The 16,218-nt window shown below is 42.2% G+C and overlaps 2 protein-coding genes across 5 annotated transcripts in view; one reads left to right on the plus strand and one right to left on the minus strand.

The window, feature by feature from the left end:
- Positions 1-16,218, minus strand: part of RSPH14 (radial spoke head 14 homolog) — a 263,097-nt gene that overhangs the window by 199,222 nt on the left and 47,657 nt on the right. For all 3 annotated transcript variants that reach the window (XM_073674086.1, XM_073674095.1, XM_073674078.1), the window contains exons 3-4: positions 10,728-10,830; positions 731-849 (exon numbers count right to left, since the gene is read on the minus strand). In XM_073674086.1, coding sequence (XP_073530187.1) covers positions 731-849; positions 10,728-10,830 — 222 coding nt within the window. The remainder of the gene's footprint in view (positions 1-730; positions 850-10,727; positions 10,831-16,218) is intronic.
- LOC141258852 (guanine nucleotide-binding protein G(z) subunit alpha) overlaps positions 1-16,218 on the plus strand; it is a 245,866-nt gene that overhangs the window by 160,112 nt on the left and 69,536 nt on the right. The gene's annotated exons all lie outside the window — the stretch shown is intronic.

Here is a 16,218-nt window from a genome sequence, read left to right on the forward strand (position 1 = left end):
AAAGCTGCATCTTGTAAGTACATTAGCTTGTGACCTGAGTTGGTAAATATGGCTGCCTTTTTTCTTTTTTTTTTTTTGCTATATTTTAATACACTGACGAAACGCAGTCATTTGTTTGCGTACGAGAAAAATCACTGACGTTTGAATGAGGCATTAGGGTATGTGCACATGACGTGTTCTAGACGCCGATGTACCCGCGTAGTTTTTGAAGCAGAAGACTCTTCAGGAAAATGCTGGCAGTGTTTTTCCTGAAGCCTCTTCTTTGTCAACCTTTTTGGTTGTTTTTGTAGCGCCCTTGCTACCAGCATCTTTTTTTAAAATGGCAACTCAAAAAAGACAGAACATATACACAAATAAATGTTTTATTTGCTACAGATTTAACTGTTCTCTGAATGCTGAACTCTGTATAACTCTGGCCACACCACTGATTGGCAGATTCCTGTGTACACTGTGCATAGGCAGAAAGCTATCCATCAGTGGTGCTGGGGAGGTTATACAGAGTTCATGAGTATGAAGGAATATTATGTTAACAAATCCTCCAGTGAAAATCTGCTGATAAAACTTTTTCTCAAAACTGCTGCCAGCAACCCAGTAAGAGACACATCGCTGGAATCAGGGCCTCTTTAAAACACCTGCCAAGTATGGAGTCTTATAGACAATGAATTATGCCAAAGGGCTAATCAGTATGAATTTACTCCCAAATACACCAAAATATACAGTATACACTCACCAGCCGGTAGCTCAGATAGCATTTCGTACATCTGATGCACATTCCTCCGACAGATATCTACAGGATCATCAAGGAGGTGAGAAATGGCAACAATAATATCACTTCTCAAAATGCCATCTCTAAAAAAGAAATATAAATGGAAGCATTAGGAACAAACATGGGGAAAAAGCACTGATTCTTCACAATATAGTGTCTACATCAAGTGTCATATACGCACGAAACTTAATACGTTTACATGGTTGTCAGTGGAAACAGACAGCATTGTTCTGCTGTCAGACATGTGACCTTAGAGCTAAAAATGGGATATACAGTACAGACCAAAAGTTTGGACACACCTTCTCATTTAAAGATTTTTCTGTATTTTCATGACTATGAAAATTGTACATTCACACTGAAGGCATCAAAACTATGAATTAACACATGTGAAATTATATACTTAACAAAAAAGTGTGAAATAACTGAAAATATGTCTTATATTCTAGGTTCTTCAAAGTGGCCACCTTTTGCTTTGATGACTGCTTTGCACACTCTTGGCATTCTCTTGATGAGCTTCAAGAGGTAGTCACCGGAAATGGTTTTCACTTCACAGGTGTGCTCTGTCAGGTTTAATAAGTGGGATTTCTTGCCTTATAAATGGGGTTGGGACCATCAGTTGTGTTGTGCAGAACTCTGGTAGATACACAGCTGATAGTCCTACTGAATAGGCTGTTAAAATTTGTATTATGGCAAGAAAAAAGCAGCTAAGTAAAGAAAAACAAGTGGCCATCAATACTTTAAGAAATGCAGGTCAGTCAGTCCGAAAAATTGGGAAAACTTTGAAAGTGTCCCCAAGTGCAGTTGCAAAAACCATCAAGCGCTACAAAGTAACTGACTCACATGAGGACTGCCCCAGTAAAGGAAGACCAAGAGTCACCTCTGCTTCTGAGGATAAGTTTATCCGAGTCACCAGCCTCAGAAGTCGCAGGTTAACAGCAGCTCAGATTAGAGACCAGGTCAATGCCACACAGAGTTCTAGCAGCAGACACATCTCTTCAAAAACTATTAAAAGGAGACTTTGTGCAGCAGGCCTTCATGGTAAAATAGCTGCTTGGAAACCACTGCTAAGGACATTCAAGAAGCAGAAGAGACTTGTTTGGGCTAAAGAACACAATAAATGGACATTAGACCAGTGGAAATCTGTGCTTTGGTCTGATGAGTCCAAATTTGAGATCTTTGGTTCCAACCACCATGTCTTTGTGCGACGCAGAAAAGGTGAACGGATGGACTCTACATGCCTGGTTCCCACCGTGAAGCATGGAGGAGGAGGTGTGATGGTGTGGGGGTGCTTTTCTGGTGACACTGTTGGGGATTTATTCAAAACTGAAGGCATACTGAACCAGCACGGCTACCACAGCATCTTGCAGCGGCATGCTATTCCATGCAGTTTGCGTTTAGTTGGACCATCATTTATTTTTCAACAGGACAATGACCCCAAACACACCACCAGGCTGTGTAAGGGCTATTTAACCAAGAGGGAGAGTGATGGGGTGCTACACCAGATGACCTGCCCTCCACAGTCACCAGACCTGAACCCAATCGAGATGGTTTGGGGTGAGCTGGACCGCAGAGTGAAGGCAAAAGGGCAACAAGTGCTAAACATCTCTGGGAACTCCTTCAAGATTGTTGGAAGACCATTTCCGGTGACTACCTCTTGAAGCTCATCAAGAGAATGCCAAGAGTGTGCAAAGCAGTCATCAAAGCAAAAGGTGGCTACTTTGAAGAACCAAGAATATAAGATATATTTTCAGTTGTTTCACACTTTTTTGTTAAGTATATAATTCCACATGTGTTAATTCATAGATGTTATGCCTTCAGTGTGAATGCACAATTTCCATAGTCAAGAAAATACAGAAAAAATCTTTAAATGAGAAGGTGTGTCCAAACTTTTGGTCTGTACTGTATATATATAGTATCGGACGGCCTTTCTATATGCAGGGGGTCTCTCCAGTACCATTTTCCCCTGGGCAGATGTCCACATGCCTCCCAAATCATGCCATTAAATACCATTATTTTTTTGAAATGGGAAAACCCCTTAATAGTGGCTGCATGGTTTTAGAAAATATACAGTAGTTTCCCTTGTCCAGGGAATGTATCTGGTGTTGGCACTCAGCCCAAGCTAGTGTGGCTGGCAGCTTTACCAAACAGACACTTTTTCACAACCTTTGTGAAAGCCCAAAATGGTGCCAACAGAGCAGAATTTTAGACTGGTTCTTTTTCCTAAACATGCCATTTTCTTTTTAACAATACCGAATCGTGCTCAGTGGCTACACCGCATCGCACCCACTTAGGTGATAAGCACAAAGCAATGCCACACTCCAAACAAAACCTCTTCCAGATCTTATTGTAGATAACTGATGTAACAGGTTTTCGACTCGCCTGAATTGTTGAAATGACTTTGTCCGACAAACCCCTGGCTCTTAGGATCTCCCTTTCAGGATCCAAGCTGATAGGTGCATGTTTTCCAGGCCTGGGTGAAACACTGGACCCTGAGAAAGAAGGTCCTTCCTCTCTGGTAGTAGCATTGGATCCTTTAGGCACATCTTCCACAGCAAGGGAAACCAACTTCTCCTCAGCCAAAACGGGACTATAAGCAATACTCTTGCTCTGTCTTCCTGGATGTTCCGGAGTACTTTCGGGACTAAAGCTATAGGAGGGAAGGCATTCAACAGATCTCCCTTCCACACCTGATTTAAGGTGTCGATACCCTCTGGATGGTCCTTTGGATTGAAAGAGTAGAATCTCTGAACCTTTGTATTTTTCTTGGCTGCAAAAGAGATCTAGCTGGAGAGTTCCCCATAGATGGCACAGGAACTGAAACACCTCCCCACTGAGTTCCCACTCTGTAGGTTGAGTCCTCTGCCTGCTAAGGTAGTCCGCCACCGAGTTTCTGGATCCCTCCAGATGGACCGCAGATATCGACAAGACATTCTTCTCTGCCCAAGAAAATATCTTTGTTGTTAGATCCTGCAGCCCATGATGTCTCGGGCCCCCCTGGTGGCGAAGGAATTACACAGTCGTAATGTTGTCCGACATGATCTTTAGGTGTTGTCTTTTTAAAAAGGCATGGTTCTGTTTTAAAGATTCCCAAACAGCGCGCAGCTCTCTGTAGTTTGAGGAATGAGTTCGGATGTCTAGGGGCCAGACCCACTGGAAAATTTCTTCTCCTATGTGGGCTACCCATGCATCCCTGCTTTCGTCTGTCACGATAGTGACGCAAGGAGACAATGCCCATGGTACTTCTAATTTGATATTTTCGGTAACAGTCCACCATTCCAGAGATCTTCTGACCCCCAGGGATAAGTGAATTTCCTTGTCCAGGGAAATCTACCGTCTGTCCCAGGATGAAAGAATTGCTCTCTGAAGCTGTCTTGTGTGGAATTGATCTCACCTGACACACGGTATGCAAGCTGTGAGAGTTCTCAGAACCTTCATTGCCGTTCTTATCGACGATCGTTTTTGTAATAACAGCTGAACTCTGTTCTTCACAATTCTCTGCTTCTCCAAGGGTAACAGAGAAATTCTGGAGTCCAGGATAACCCCCAGAAATTTCTTCTTGGTTCCTGGTACCAGGTCAGACTTTCCTGGATTTATGATCCAACCTAGATTCTCTAATGTCGCGATGACCTTCTTGAGCTGACTTTTTAATTCGGTCACTGATCCGGATATCAGCAGAAAATCGTTCAAATAGTGAACTATAATAATCTCTTTTTCTCTTAGCCAAGCTACAATTTCTGCGATCAGCTTGGTAAATATTCGGGGGGCTGAAGCAAGACCGAAAGGAAGACATTTGAATTGAAAGTGGCAGTTCTGATTTCTCCGCTTTATTGCAAAACGTAGATACTTTTGACAGTAGGGATGAATGGGAACGTGATAATAGGCGTGTTTTAGATCTATTGTAAACATCACTGCGTCCCTGTCTATAAGAGGGATGGTGGACTTTATAGACTCCATCCTGAATCTCTTGCATCTTTTCCATCGGTTTAGTTGTTTTAGATTTATTATGGTGCGGCTTTCTCCTGATGGCTTTTTTTTTTATAGTGAAGAGACTCGAGTAATGACCTAGACCCTGCTCTGATTTGGGTACTGGAATTACCCACTACTGAAATGATCAGCTCCCTTATGTCTGACCACATCGGAGAATGGAAAGAACTGGTTGGTGGATTTGTGACCACAAATCTCTCCAGAGGTTCCAGGATAAATTCCAGAAAGTAACCTTGGGAGATTGTTTTCTGCACCCACTGATTTCAAGAGATGCGACTCCAGGAGTCCGCAAACTCCCTTAGACGTCCCCCAACTCTTATGGCGTCATTGTCTCCTATTTCCCGACCCTGACCCAAAGGGAGGAGGGGGACTCTACCTCTACCCCCTTTAGGGTAGCTCCAACAACCGCTTTTACTTGTTCCCCGGAACTCCTGTCTTTGGGAGGGGCGGGACCTCTGAAAGGGAAAGGAGCTTTTAAACCTGTCCTCAGGGAATCCTTTCTTTTTATCTGAAGCACCCTCTAAAATACTGTCCAGTACTGGACCAAAAACTCTCAACCCTGAAAAGGGGATGGAACAAAGTTTATTCTTAGACTGATTGTCACCCGACCAAGTCTTCATCCAGATGGCTCTACTAGCTGCATTGGATAGAGAGATGTTTCTGGTCGTGAGCCTGATAGATTCTGCAGATGCGTCAGCCAGAAAACTTGTAGCTAATTTCATTAAGGGGAGACATTCTAGCATGTCTTCCCTAGATGTCTTCCCTCTCAACTGCTCCTCCAGGTGGTCGATCCACAGGTGAATGGATCTAGCAACTGAAGTGGCAGCTATGTTAGTTTTCATAACTGCGGCTGACGGCTCCCAGGCTCTTTTCAAGAGTCCATCGGCTTTTCTGTCCATGGGCGCTCTAAGACTAGACGAATCTTCAAAAGGAATTGAAGTTTTCTTAGCCACTCTGGCCACTGGGACATCGATCTTTGGGATCTCCTCCCAAGTCTTAGTGTCCTCTGATTCGAATGGTAATCGCAGTCTGAAATCCCGAGGGAGGACTAGACATTTCTCCGTGTCCTCCCACTCCTTCAGAATCATTGCCCGGATGTGGCTGTTCACAGGGAAAACTCGATGTTTTTGTGACCTTAGGCCCGCAAACATCTCGTCCTGGACTGGCTGGGGTTTCAGGGCCTCTTCAATCTGATTAGTACTTCTTCCTGCACGAAGCAGTTCGTCTGTGTCCTCTGAGGAAAAGAGATACCTCTTGCCTACTTCCGGAGGTTCCAATGTGCTCTCTCCCTCTTCTTCCGAGTCAGAACTTATGGATTGGACATCTTCCTCTGAAGTCAACTCCATCTCCCATCATGGTCTCTTGGCACGAGGGCCTGGCTGAGATGACTGTGCTGCAAAAGACTAGATATGGAGGCCTGGACCTCCTCTCTAACCATAGTACGCATGTCCATAAGGAAGGAAGATTGTTCTTCCTTAATGACTTTAAGGATACAACCCTCATATAGCTATTTGGCCCAGGAGTCAGGTAGTTTACAATTACAGATAGCACATCTCTTGATCTTTCCAGAGGATTTGCCTGTCCTCCTTGAAGAGGATGTCATGGTGGCTGCTACCGCTTTGTCCTGGTAAGTAATATATAGGACAGACTATTTAGTATAGGCCTGTAGTCTGAGTGAGGGTTTTAAAATAGAGGCCACTTACTGTCCCCAGGGACTGCTCAGCAGGAGTCTCAGCTTTTCCAATATCGTCCATGCTGTCCTAGAAGAGTACTCTATCACAGTGGCGTATGTGCAATTTTAGAGCAAGGTAGCTCTTATATGTCCTACCTTGTCTTCAGTGCCTGGACACCACCTGGGAAACGCCCCACTTCCGGAAAAAAGCCTGCTGTCACAAAGGGATAGCGTCAGTCGAGTCTTGGTCCGGCGCCTCCTGGGACCATACGCCGGAAAAAATTCCAAAGTGTTAGGTGCCACTTTCCACTCTGGGTCCCCGGCCGCCCGCGCTCCATCCTGGAACGCACGCCGGAAACTGGAAGTACGTTTTGTTCTCCATCCGGCCTCCGGCACTTGCGCTCCACCATGGAACGCACCGGAAGCCAGAAGCATGTGGTGCGGCGTCTGACGTCTCCCTGCGCTCCGGAAGCAGCACACCGACCGGTGGTGAGAGCCGAGAGCCCCCGCTGGGAGGGAACCAGGAGCACCGCTCGACTGGATGTCTGGCTGAGGAACCCCCCTCCGGGGGGTGTTAGTCTGGGGCCACTTGACAGGGGGAAGGAGAGGATGGACCCCCCCCGATCCCTCTGAGCCCACAAGGTAATCCGAAAAAAAGCTGTAATGTCCCGTACATCTTACAGGGACAGGAAAAACACTGGTGATTGTGGGTGGAAGGGGTCTTTTAACCTCTCGTGTGTTTCCTGTCCCTATAAGGATACAAGGACAACCTCCATGGTGCTGTCAGGAGGGACGTCCTGGAAAAAAAGTTATGGCTAAAGAAAGTAAAAAACGAAAAAGAGCTGCGTCCTAAAGGTGATAAAGGGTTTAAATTAGAGAACATTTATACAGAGGCTTTAGCTAAAATTTTGAGCAAATGGTAACTTGTAAGCATTTTCAAAGGGAATCTGTCTCCCCCTACGTCATGTTGCTCTTACATATCAAAAACCCGCAGATACCCTGATTCCAGCAATGTGTACTTACTAGGCTGTGTGGTGCGGTTTCAATAAAATCAGTGTTTTATCAGCAGGAGATTATTACTACAGGACTAGCTGCCTTGTGCAACCAAGCCCCCAGCACTTATTAGCAGCTTTCTGTCAATATACAATGTACACAGATTGCTGCCAATCAGTGGTGTGTGCGGGGTTATACAGGGCTCAGCATTCCGAGCACAACTAGATCTACAGCAGATAACACAGAGATTGTATCAAAGATACAACATGCATCCCAGCAAGTGACACATCATTGGAATCAAGGCCTCAGCCCCTATATCATGCTGCTTTCAGATTACATAAAAACTGCTGACAGATGCCCTTTAAAAGGAAAATTACATTTTTAGAACCATACTTCATGCAACAATTAGGCCACGGCAAGTAATGCTTTAGAATAACAAGATAAGCATTACTTATGTGTTGAAGCCCTTGCTGCATCGGTGCGTACTTTCCACTGCTACCCTCTGGTCTTTGTTTGCAGGACTGCAATGGTGACACCCATTCTACAACACAATGTTATATGTTTTTTTTTTAATATTTGCATGAACACATGACAACTATAGACAATCACTGGCCTCAAAAGTCTTGCCTGGTCATCACACTGAGCCTAATGATTGGCTGCAGCATTCATGAGCTGCACGAGTTGCAGCACAGAGGCAGTGGTTTTAAAATGTAAGTAAGTGCTTATATTTTTATTTTAAAGTATTATCTGCATATTGTCCATTTTTTTGTGAAAATGGCCAACCCCTTACATTTTATATGAAATATCTCATTAAATGCTATATGCATCTTCACAACATTTTTTAACCGTCCTAATGAATCTAAAATAAAAGCAAAGCACTTTTGCTATATGTCTTAAAAAAAAAAGCTATTATTTTAAGACAGAGTTTAAGAACATGTAGTGTTCGAAAAGCGTTTGGTTTTCTCTGCCTATGGTTTTTCCTCCTGTCTAACCCAATTGTTATTGGATGTATCAACACGTTATATATATTTTTTAATGACTAAATAAAGATTTTTTCTATATGTAAAGATCTGAGGTTGTGGGTTGTAAGTAATCACCTAGGCAGGCTAACAATGCAACAATATTTTATTGATCACAGCCATGGTAATAAAGCAATTCCAGGTAAATGGCCAAAATACAGTTCTCTCCGTCCTCAAGTTCCCAATCTGGGTTCAGTAGTTCCACTGGCTTTGTATAAGGCCATACTCACTGTCTCCCAACTTTTGGTTTCGTAATTTCCAGCCAGTATAGTCTGTAGCCACAGTCCTTGATCCTCTAGACGGCAGATAATCCATAATCCATAAAACAGGTATCCAGTAGCAGTAGTCCTTTTAAGAAAGTTTAAATCCAAACGACATAATCCATAATGGTAACATGTTCATCCATTCATCCTTCCAAGTCCACGGTCTCCATCCTCTTCCTTCAATCCTTCCACACGACTCTCCTAAAACAAGACTCTCCTTTCTTTCACTGGGATCAGACCCCTCCCAGGTCAGAAGTGATCACCCTCCCCCTTAAGCATTTACTGTTAGCTAAAAACAATGAAGAATATTCTAGAAGCCTTCGTCTGAGACTGCATGCAAGACCCCCTGTGGTGACGGCTCCACTGTGTCTACAATCTCACACACATAATGAGATTATTGGTTGTTGGAACAATGGTTAGATACTCCTGAGATACAGATATCCTGAGATACAGATTTGTGGAATGCTGGACATTTTACAAGTGAATATAGTGCACATATTGACAAGTTAGCAGATCTATATAAAACATAACAAGTAAATCACTAATAAAACACAATAATAATATTGACAAAAATGGTGGTCCGTGCTGGAAAAGTATCATAGTCTTTAGTAACTGGGCAGCTCCTCACACTATATTTTAAACTGGAGCTGGATCAACCTTTTTTTTCCTGTGCAAATTGTTTTGTTTTTACAGCTTTTATGCAGATTGAGTGTCTCCATGGTAACAGACAGCAAACAAATTCTGTATTATCTATTCTGCGCAGTTTTGCTGTCACATAGTTTTTCCCATTCGTCAACTACCTTGTGCTAACATGCCTCGTGGGGAGACTGTCAAAAATCAAGACTATCTGTTTAAAAATGGCTGCAGACAAGTTGTTATGCTCTGTAATAAATGGAAGTCATGATGCTAGTGTGAATAGCGTCATAGTAACACTAGGTATCTCAGAGGTCAGACCTACCTAGCATACAGTACTTTTATGACCGGTATAGTTGTCAGGTTATAAAACTTAAAAATGTAGAATAACCCCTTTAACATTTAGTCTTTGAGAGACTGTTCTACAAGCCACAGAGCCTGTATTTATCAAAGTCAATTCATATGCACAGCCTACATTTTCTTCATTCCCGTAACGGTTAGAAGGAACATGTCAGACTTTTCTGGCTGCTTAAACTATGGGAGGCATGAAATCCATGCAGGCTACGTCATTACAAAGAGTTATGCTTTATTGTGACACATTACAGCGTTTTAGAAAAAAACTAGCTTGAAAAAAAAAGGAATGAAAGAGTCCTCTGGGCGGTTCCTCCAGCACTTCTCTTCCTGACTCAGCTTGGTTCACAGCTCTCTCCCTACACAAATAAAGCCAAGATTTGCAGGGAGATGCTGGAGGGAGCCATACTGTGGACTCTTTTCCTTATGCCCAGCTTCTTACTTAAAGGGGTTGTCAACTACTAGGAGAATCCCTTCTGTTTTCCCTCAGTAAAATAATAAAATTTAGGCTCAACTCCGGTGCCGGCGCTGTACTAGTGGTGTCAGCACTGGCTCTCCCAGGGCTTATGTGACATTACTATGTTCCTGTGGCTAATCAGAGCTGGCTTCTCTCTCATCTCCTATAGAGTTAATTGACGTCTGGAAGAAGTGAGGGGGCAGCAGCTGCTCTCTCTTCCTCCAGATGTCTAGATTTGAACAAAGGAGGGGAGAGTGAAGCCAGCGCTGATTGGCCACAGGGATCACGTGACATAATGTCACACGAGCCTCCAGAAAGCCAGTGCACGGCACCGGAGGTGAGTATAAGTGTTATTATTTTACGGGGAGTAAACATAGGGATTCAGGTTGTCTGAGTAGTGGACAATCCCTTTATTGTCTGAGTAGTGGACAATCCCTTTAAGCTAGGTTTTCTATGATGATCAATGCTGCAGCATGTCAGAATATAACGTACACCTCTGTAATGAGGGTGTCTATCTGGATTTCATGCTGCTCATAGTTTGGGTTTGCATGAAATAGCTTCCTTTTAATTCCAATCAGAGTTCACCAACCTTCCAATATTATGACCAGCCATTATGTAGAAAATCTCAGTCGTCTTCTGTCGAACTGTGCAGTCTTCATCATATAACAGATCCTTCAGGCTTTCCATAAAATCTGTGTCATAAAGAGATGATATAAAAGATTACAGGACCATAATGTCTTACTCTTGTAGAATTACAACCTTGTCATTAAAGCTTTCTCCATTCAACCTGTAAATTCAAGCATGACAGCTGCTATCCTTTAAAGGGAATCTGTCACCACTTTGGAGTTATCAGACCTCTACTATGGCCATACAGGGTATAGAAAAGTAAATCTATACTTACCTGTATGGCCCATAGTAGACGTTTGATTGCAGAGAAAAACTCTTTAATCAATTCTATTTTGCACAGGCTTGACGTCCGGGGGATGCCAAGCAAACCCTGCCTATGTGCTTATTATTCCCCCAAATCCTCGCCTATCTGCATAATTATCATATTCCCCCCTCCCCTGCACGTCACAGGGCCCTGTGACGTGCACTGTGCTCCCTAACTTCCCGGGCATGCGCAAAGCGCCACTCACATAGAGCGCGCTTTGCTTCATCCCGGCCCCGTTTGCCTGGGCACTGCGCCGCAGGGTTCTATTGCACAGGCGCCGGGAAGTGACCCAGCCTGATATCAAGAAAAATGAAAATGTTACGGGTCTCGGAAAATGGCGACATAAGCAAAAAAAAAATTTTCGAAAAAATTTCCAAAAAATGTTTCATTACTTAAAAGGGTTTTCCCATGAACAAAAGTTCATTTTAATCAATAGATCTTAGAATAATAATAATTTTCACAATTGGATGTGTTTAAATAAAATGTTCCTGTGCTGAGATAATCTTATAAATGTGCCCCTGCTGTGTACTGTGTAATGGCTGTGTCTGACCGTGCAGGAACATGGTCTGATCATACCACAGCTCCTGGCCAGGGGAGGAAGCAAAAGACTATACAGACATTACAGCAGGGGATCACAGCTGATTCTTTCTTTGAAGTAAAACATTGTTTAAAAACAAGCAGTGAAATGTTTTACCTCACAGAAAGAATCAGCTGTGATCCCCGTGCTGTCCTGTCTGTATACTCTTTTGCTTCCTCCCCTGCCCAGGAGATGTGGTATGATCAGACTATGTCCCTGCACGGTCAGTCACAGCCATTACACAGTACACAGCAGGGACACATTTATAAGATTATCTCAGCACAGGGACATTTTATTTGAACACATCCAAATGTGGAAATTATTACTATTCCAAGATCTATTGATTAAAATGAACTTTTGTTCGTGGGAAAACCCCTTGAAATAAAAAAAAAAACGATACATATTTGGTATCTTCGTTCTTGTTCTGACCTGTAGAATCATAATGCCAAGTCAGTTTTGCTATACAGTAAACATGGTAAATAAAGAAAATAAATAAAAAAAAATTTTGGAATTGCACTTTTTTTTGCTATTTCAAATGCACTTGGAATTTTTTTCCGCTTTCCAGTGCATCACATGATAACATGAATGGTGTCATTCAAAAGTACAACTCGTCCTGCAAAAAAACAAGCCCTCAAACGGCTATGGGGACAGAAAAATAAAAATGTTATAGCTCTTTGAATAAAGGGAGGAAAAAACAAAAGCCCAAAAACAGACAATCGCAAGGTTATGAAGGGGCTAACATTTTTGCACAGTACTGCATATGGGGGAGTTGAGAGAAATACCTGTCAGTCAAATGAGCCAATATCTATTTAAGATGTATGAGCACCTTTAGAGAAGCAAAGTCGCCGACAAACAACTTTCCATATTGGGGGCAGAATGCAGTCAGAATTTGAGTGTAGTTATACTTTAACAATAAACATTTTAAAGGAAGGATATTGAGAGGGGAAATAAACACATATATTCAATCACAACGCTGCAAGGAAACATTAGATCTAAATATGGCATGTATTAACAGCCTTCATAACTGACTGTGTTTTATGGAAAATGATAATGTGACAACAGGACAGAGAAAAGGCTGTTGATGTCAGGAAAAAGATTTAGCTATGATACCTGTTCACAGAGAAACATGTGATTGTGCTGCGTTATATAAGTGAACACTACTATCACTATATACTAACACTATATGCCTGCAGCAATAAATCCTGGGACTGACAGATCCCCAATGTGCTTACAGGAGTTGTCCCCCTTCAGAAACCTTTTCCCTATATGCAGAATTCATTGTAAAAAACCATACAAACTGTGAATACTTACCCTGCGTCACAAGGCTGCAGCGCTGACGTCACATTGACAGAGCTGTAGCCAAATAACTGCAAGGGGCAGGAGCGGACAGTCTGCACTGCACACCGGGAGCGGAAGCAAGGGTATTGCTCTCATGAAGTCTTCTTTTTATGGTAGACAGATACAGAAACACTTCCTGGAGTTTTTCACTTGGGTGGATGTTATGAAGGGATTTTTCTTAACCAAGGAAGGAATTCAGTGCGTTATTTTTTTTGGCAGAATGTACCAAAATGTTGATTTGGCCACTCCTAATATTTCTGCTATCTGATGGATTTCTTCTTTTTTTTAAGGCTAAATGATGGTCTGTTTCTCTTCCATTGAGAGCTCCTTTGACCACATGTTGTGGGTTTACAGCAAGAGCTTTCAAATGCAAATACCACACCTGGAGTCAGTTCCAGACCTTTGACCTGCTTAAATGATGATTGATTAACCAGGGAATAGCACATGCACCCCATTAAAGAGCTTTTGAAATAATTGTCAAATTATCTTTGGTCCCTTGAAAAAGGGGCAGTTGCATATTAAGGAGCTTTAATTCCTAAAACCTTACTCCAGTTATGATGTGAATACCCTCAATTAAGGCCACGTTCACACATTCAGTATTTGGTCAGTATTTTACATCCATATTTGTAAGCCAAAACCAGGAATGGAACAATCAGAGGAAAAGTATAATAGAAACACGTCACCACTTCTGCATTTTTCACCCATTCCTGGTTTTGGCTTACAAATATTGATGTCAAATACTGACCAAATACTGAAAGTGTGTACGTGGCTTAAAGCTCAGTGTCTGCACTTTAAGCCCATACTGATTATATATAACTTTATCTTGAATATGTTTTGGTAAACAACTAATATGCCAAAACTTGTGTCACTGTCCAAATAATTCTGGACCTAACTGTAGGTATTACCAGGGTTGCCAACTTGAATTTTTATTTTTTCTGGACAGCTTATCAAAAAATCACGTACAGACAATATTTTTTACTGACATTGGAAAACCGTAATAAATGATAATGATTATAAGTGATAAATGTCTACAGGCCATTATTTTGGTATGAAGACATCAGCTGCATTCACTGTAAGTTGTAAAATGATCATAATTACAATAAATAAAATTCAATATAAGTTACTACAGCTTCAAGAAAACTCATGGACACCTTTAAAAAATTTTTTATGTTCAGGGCAATAAAGTGCCCTATTTTTAAGGACTGCCTGTTAGGAATCGTGGTTCTGTGCTCCCACCAGGGAATGGAGCAGGTCCGCTGCTACACTACTCTGGTTACAGGCGCTGCCATTGTCCTGACCCTGGAGGCAGAGCTACTACGCGTGCACAGAGACTGCCCCAATGTTATGGAGCATTGCGTTCTGGTGTTGTAGGATGTGTGAGGATGCGGGGCGCCATGTCTCTCATTGATTTCTGTGCCCAGGGAACATGGGATGCTGTCTTCCCCAGTTGCCAGGCAACACAGGACGTATGCTGTGTCTGGCACTATGCAGTGGTGGGATTGTGCCTATTCTGCTGTGCAAGCTAGCAGGGAGTGGCTGTCTGGGGATGATTGGGAGATATTCAATACCTGATCATTAGGCTGGCTATTTAAGCCTGTTTTCTGCGCAGTCCTTTGTTGTTCATTGCAGTTCCTATGTGCTGTGTGGTGTGTGATGCTAGTAATAGTGTTTCTATCTTTTTAGTGGTTTTCTCATTTTCTCTTCTGGTTACACTTCCTGGGGTTCTTGCAGATGTACTCACCTGGTTCTTGACTAGGCACCAGCTGCGTCACCAGACACCAGCTGTCCGGCGACAGTGGGCCTGGGAAGGACTCTTCCAAAGTCTACTTTGTGTGTGTGTGTTTATATGTAAAATCATCCTTAAAACGAATGTTGCGTGAGAATATATGTGAATCTAATGAAAATGTAGAGTCCCTGTGGGTGGAGATAAGGGGAGGGGGGAAAAAATAATAAATTACTGATAGGGGTTTGTTATAAGTCTCCAAAAATAATGGAAGCAGCTGAGAATATCCTCATAAAGCAAATAGATGAAGCAGCGACTCAAGGAGAAGTCATTATTATGGGGGACTTCAACTACCCTGAAATACATTGGTGAACAGAAACCTGTAGTTCCAGCAAAGGTAATAGGTTTTTGACAACTATGAGAGACAATTACCTTTCACAACTGGTTCAGGACCCAACAAGAAGGGGGGCAAAGCTAGACCTAATATTAACCAACAGGCCAGACCGCATATCAAATATACGAGTAGGGGGTCACTTGGGTAATAGTGATCACAAAATAATAAGTGTTCATGTATCATTTAATAAGATGTGTAGTAGAGGGGTTACAAGGACACTAAACTTGAGGAAGGCAAATTTCCAACGGTTGAGAGATGATCTTAGTGCAATAAACTGGGACGATATCCTGAGACATAAAACTACACAAAGCAAAGGGGAGACATTTATTAGCATCCTGAATAGGACCTGTGCACAATATATACCCTATGGGAATAAACACGCTAGAAATAGGAGGAAAACACTATGGCTAAATAGAGCTGTAAGGGGCGCAATAAGTGACAAAGAGAAAGCATTTAGAGAACTAAAGCAAGTAGGTAGTGATGAGGCATTAAATAAATACAGAAAATTAAATAAATTCTGTAAAAAACAAATCAAGGCAGCAAAGATTAAGACAGAGAGACTCATTGCCAGAGAAAGTAAAAATAATCCCAAAATATTCTTTAACTACATTTATAGCAAGAAACTAAAAAATGATAGTGTTGGCCCCCTTAAAAATAGTCTGGGTGACATGGTGGATGAGGATGAGGAAAAAGCCAATATGCTAAATGATTTTTTTTCAACAGTATTTACACAAGAAAATCGCATGACAGAAAACATGATTAGTGATGACAAAAATTCTCCATTAAATGTCACTTGCTTAACCCAGCAGGAAGTACGGCGGCGTCTAAAAATCACTAAAGTTGATAAATTTCCGGGCCCGGATGGGATACACCAGCAAGTACTGCAGGAATTAAGTAACGTGATAGATAGACCATTATTTTTAATCTTTAAAGATTACATAATAACAGGGTCTGTACCACAGGACTGGCGTATAGGAAATGTGGTGCCAATATTCAAAAAGGGGACAAAAACCAAACTGGGAAATTATAGGCCAGTAAGCTTAACATCTACTGTGGGTAAAATCCTGGAGGTTTTCCTAAGAGATGCTATGCTAGAGTATCTGAAGAAGAATAACCT

Source organism: Phyllobates terribilis, unplaced genomic scaffold, assembly GCF_046119375.1.
Source record: "Phyllobates terribilis strain yellow unplaced genomic scaffold, ASM4611937v1 Scaffold_1__5_contigs__length_1240528914, whole genome shotgun sequence".
Classification (NCBI taxonomy): Eukaryota; Metazoa; Chordata; class Amphibia; order Anura; family Dendrobatidae; genus Phyllobates; species Phyllobates terribilis.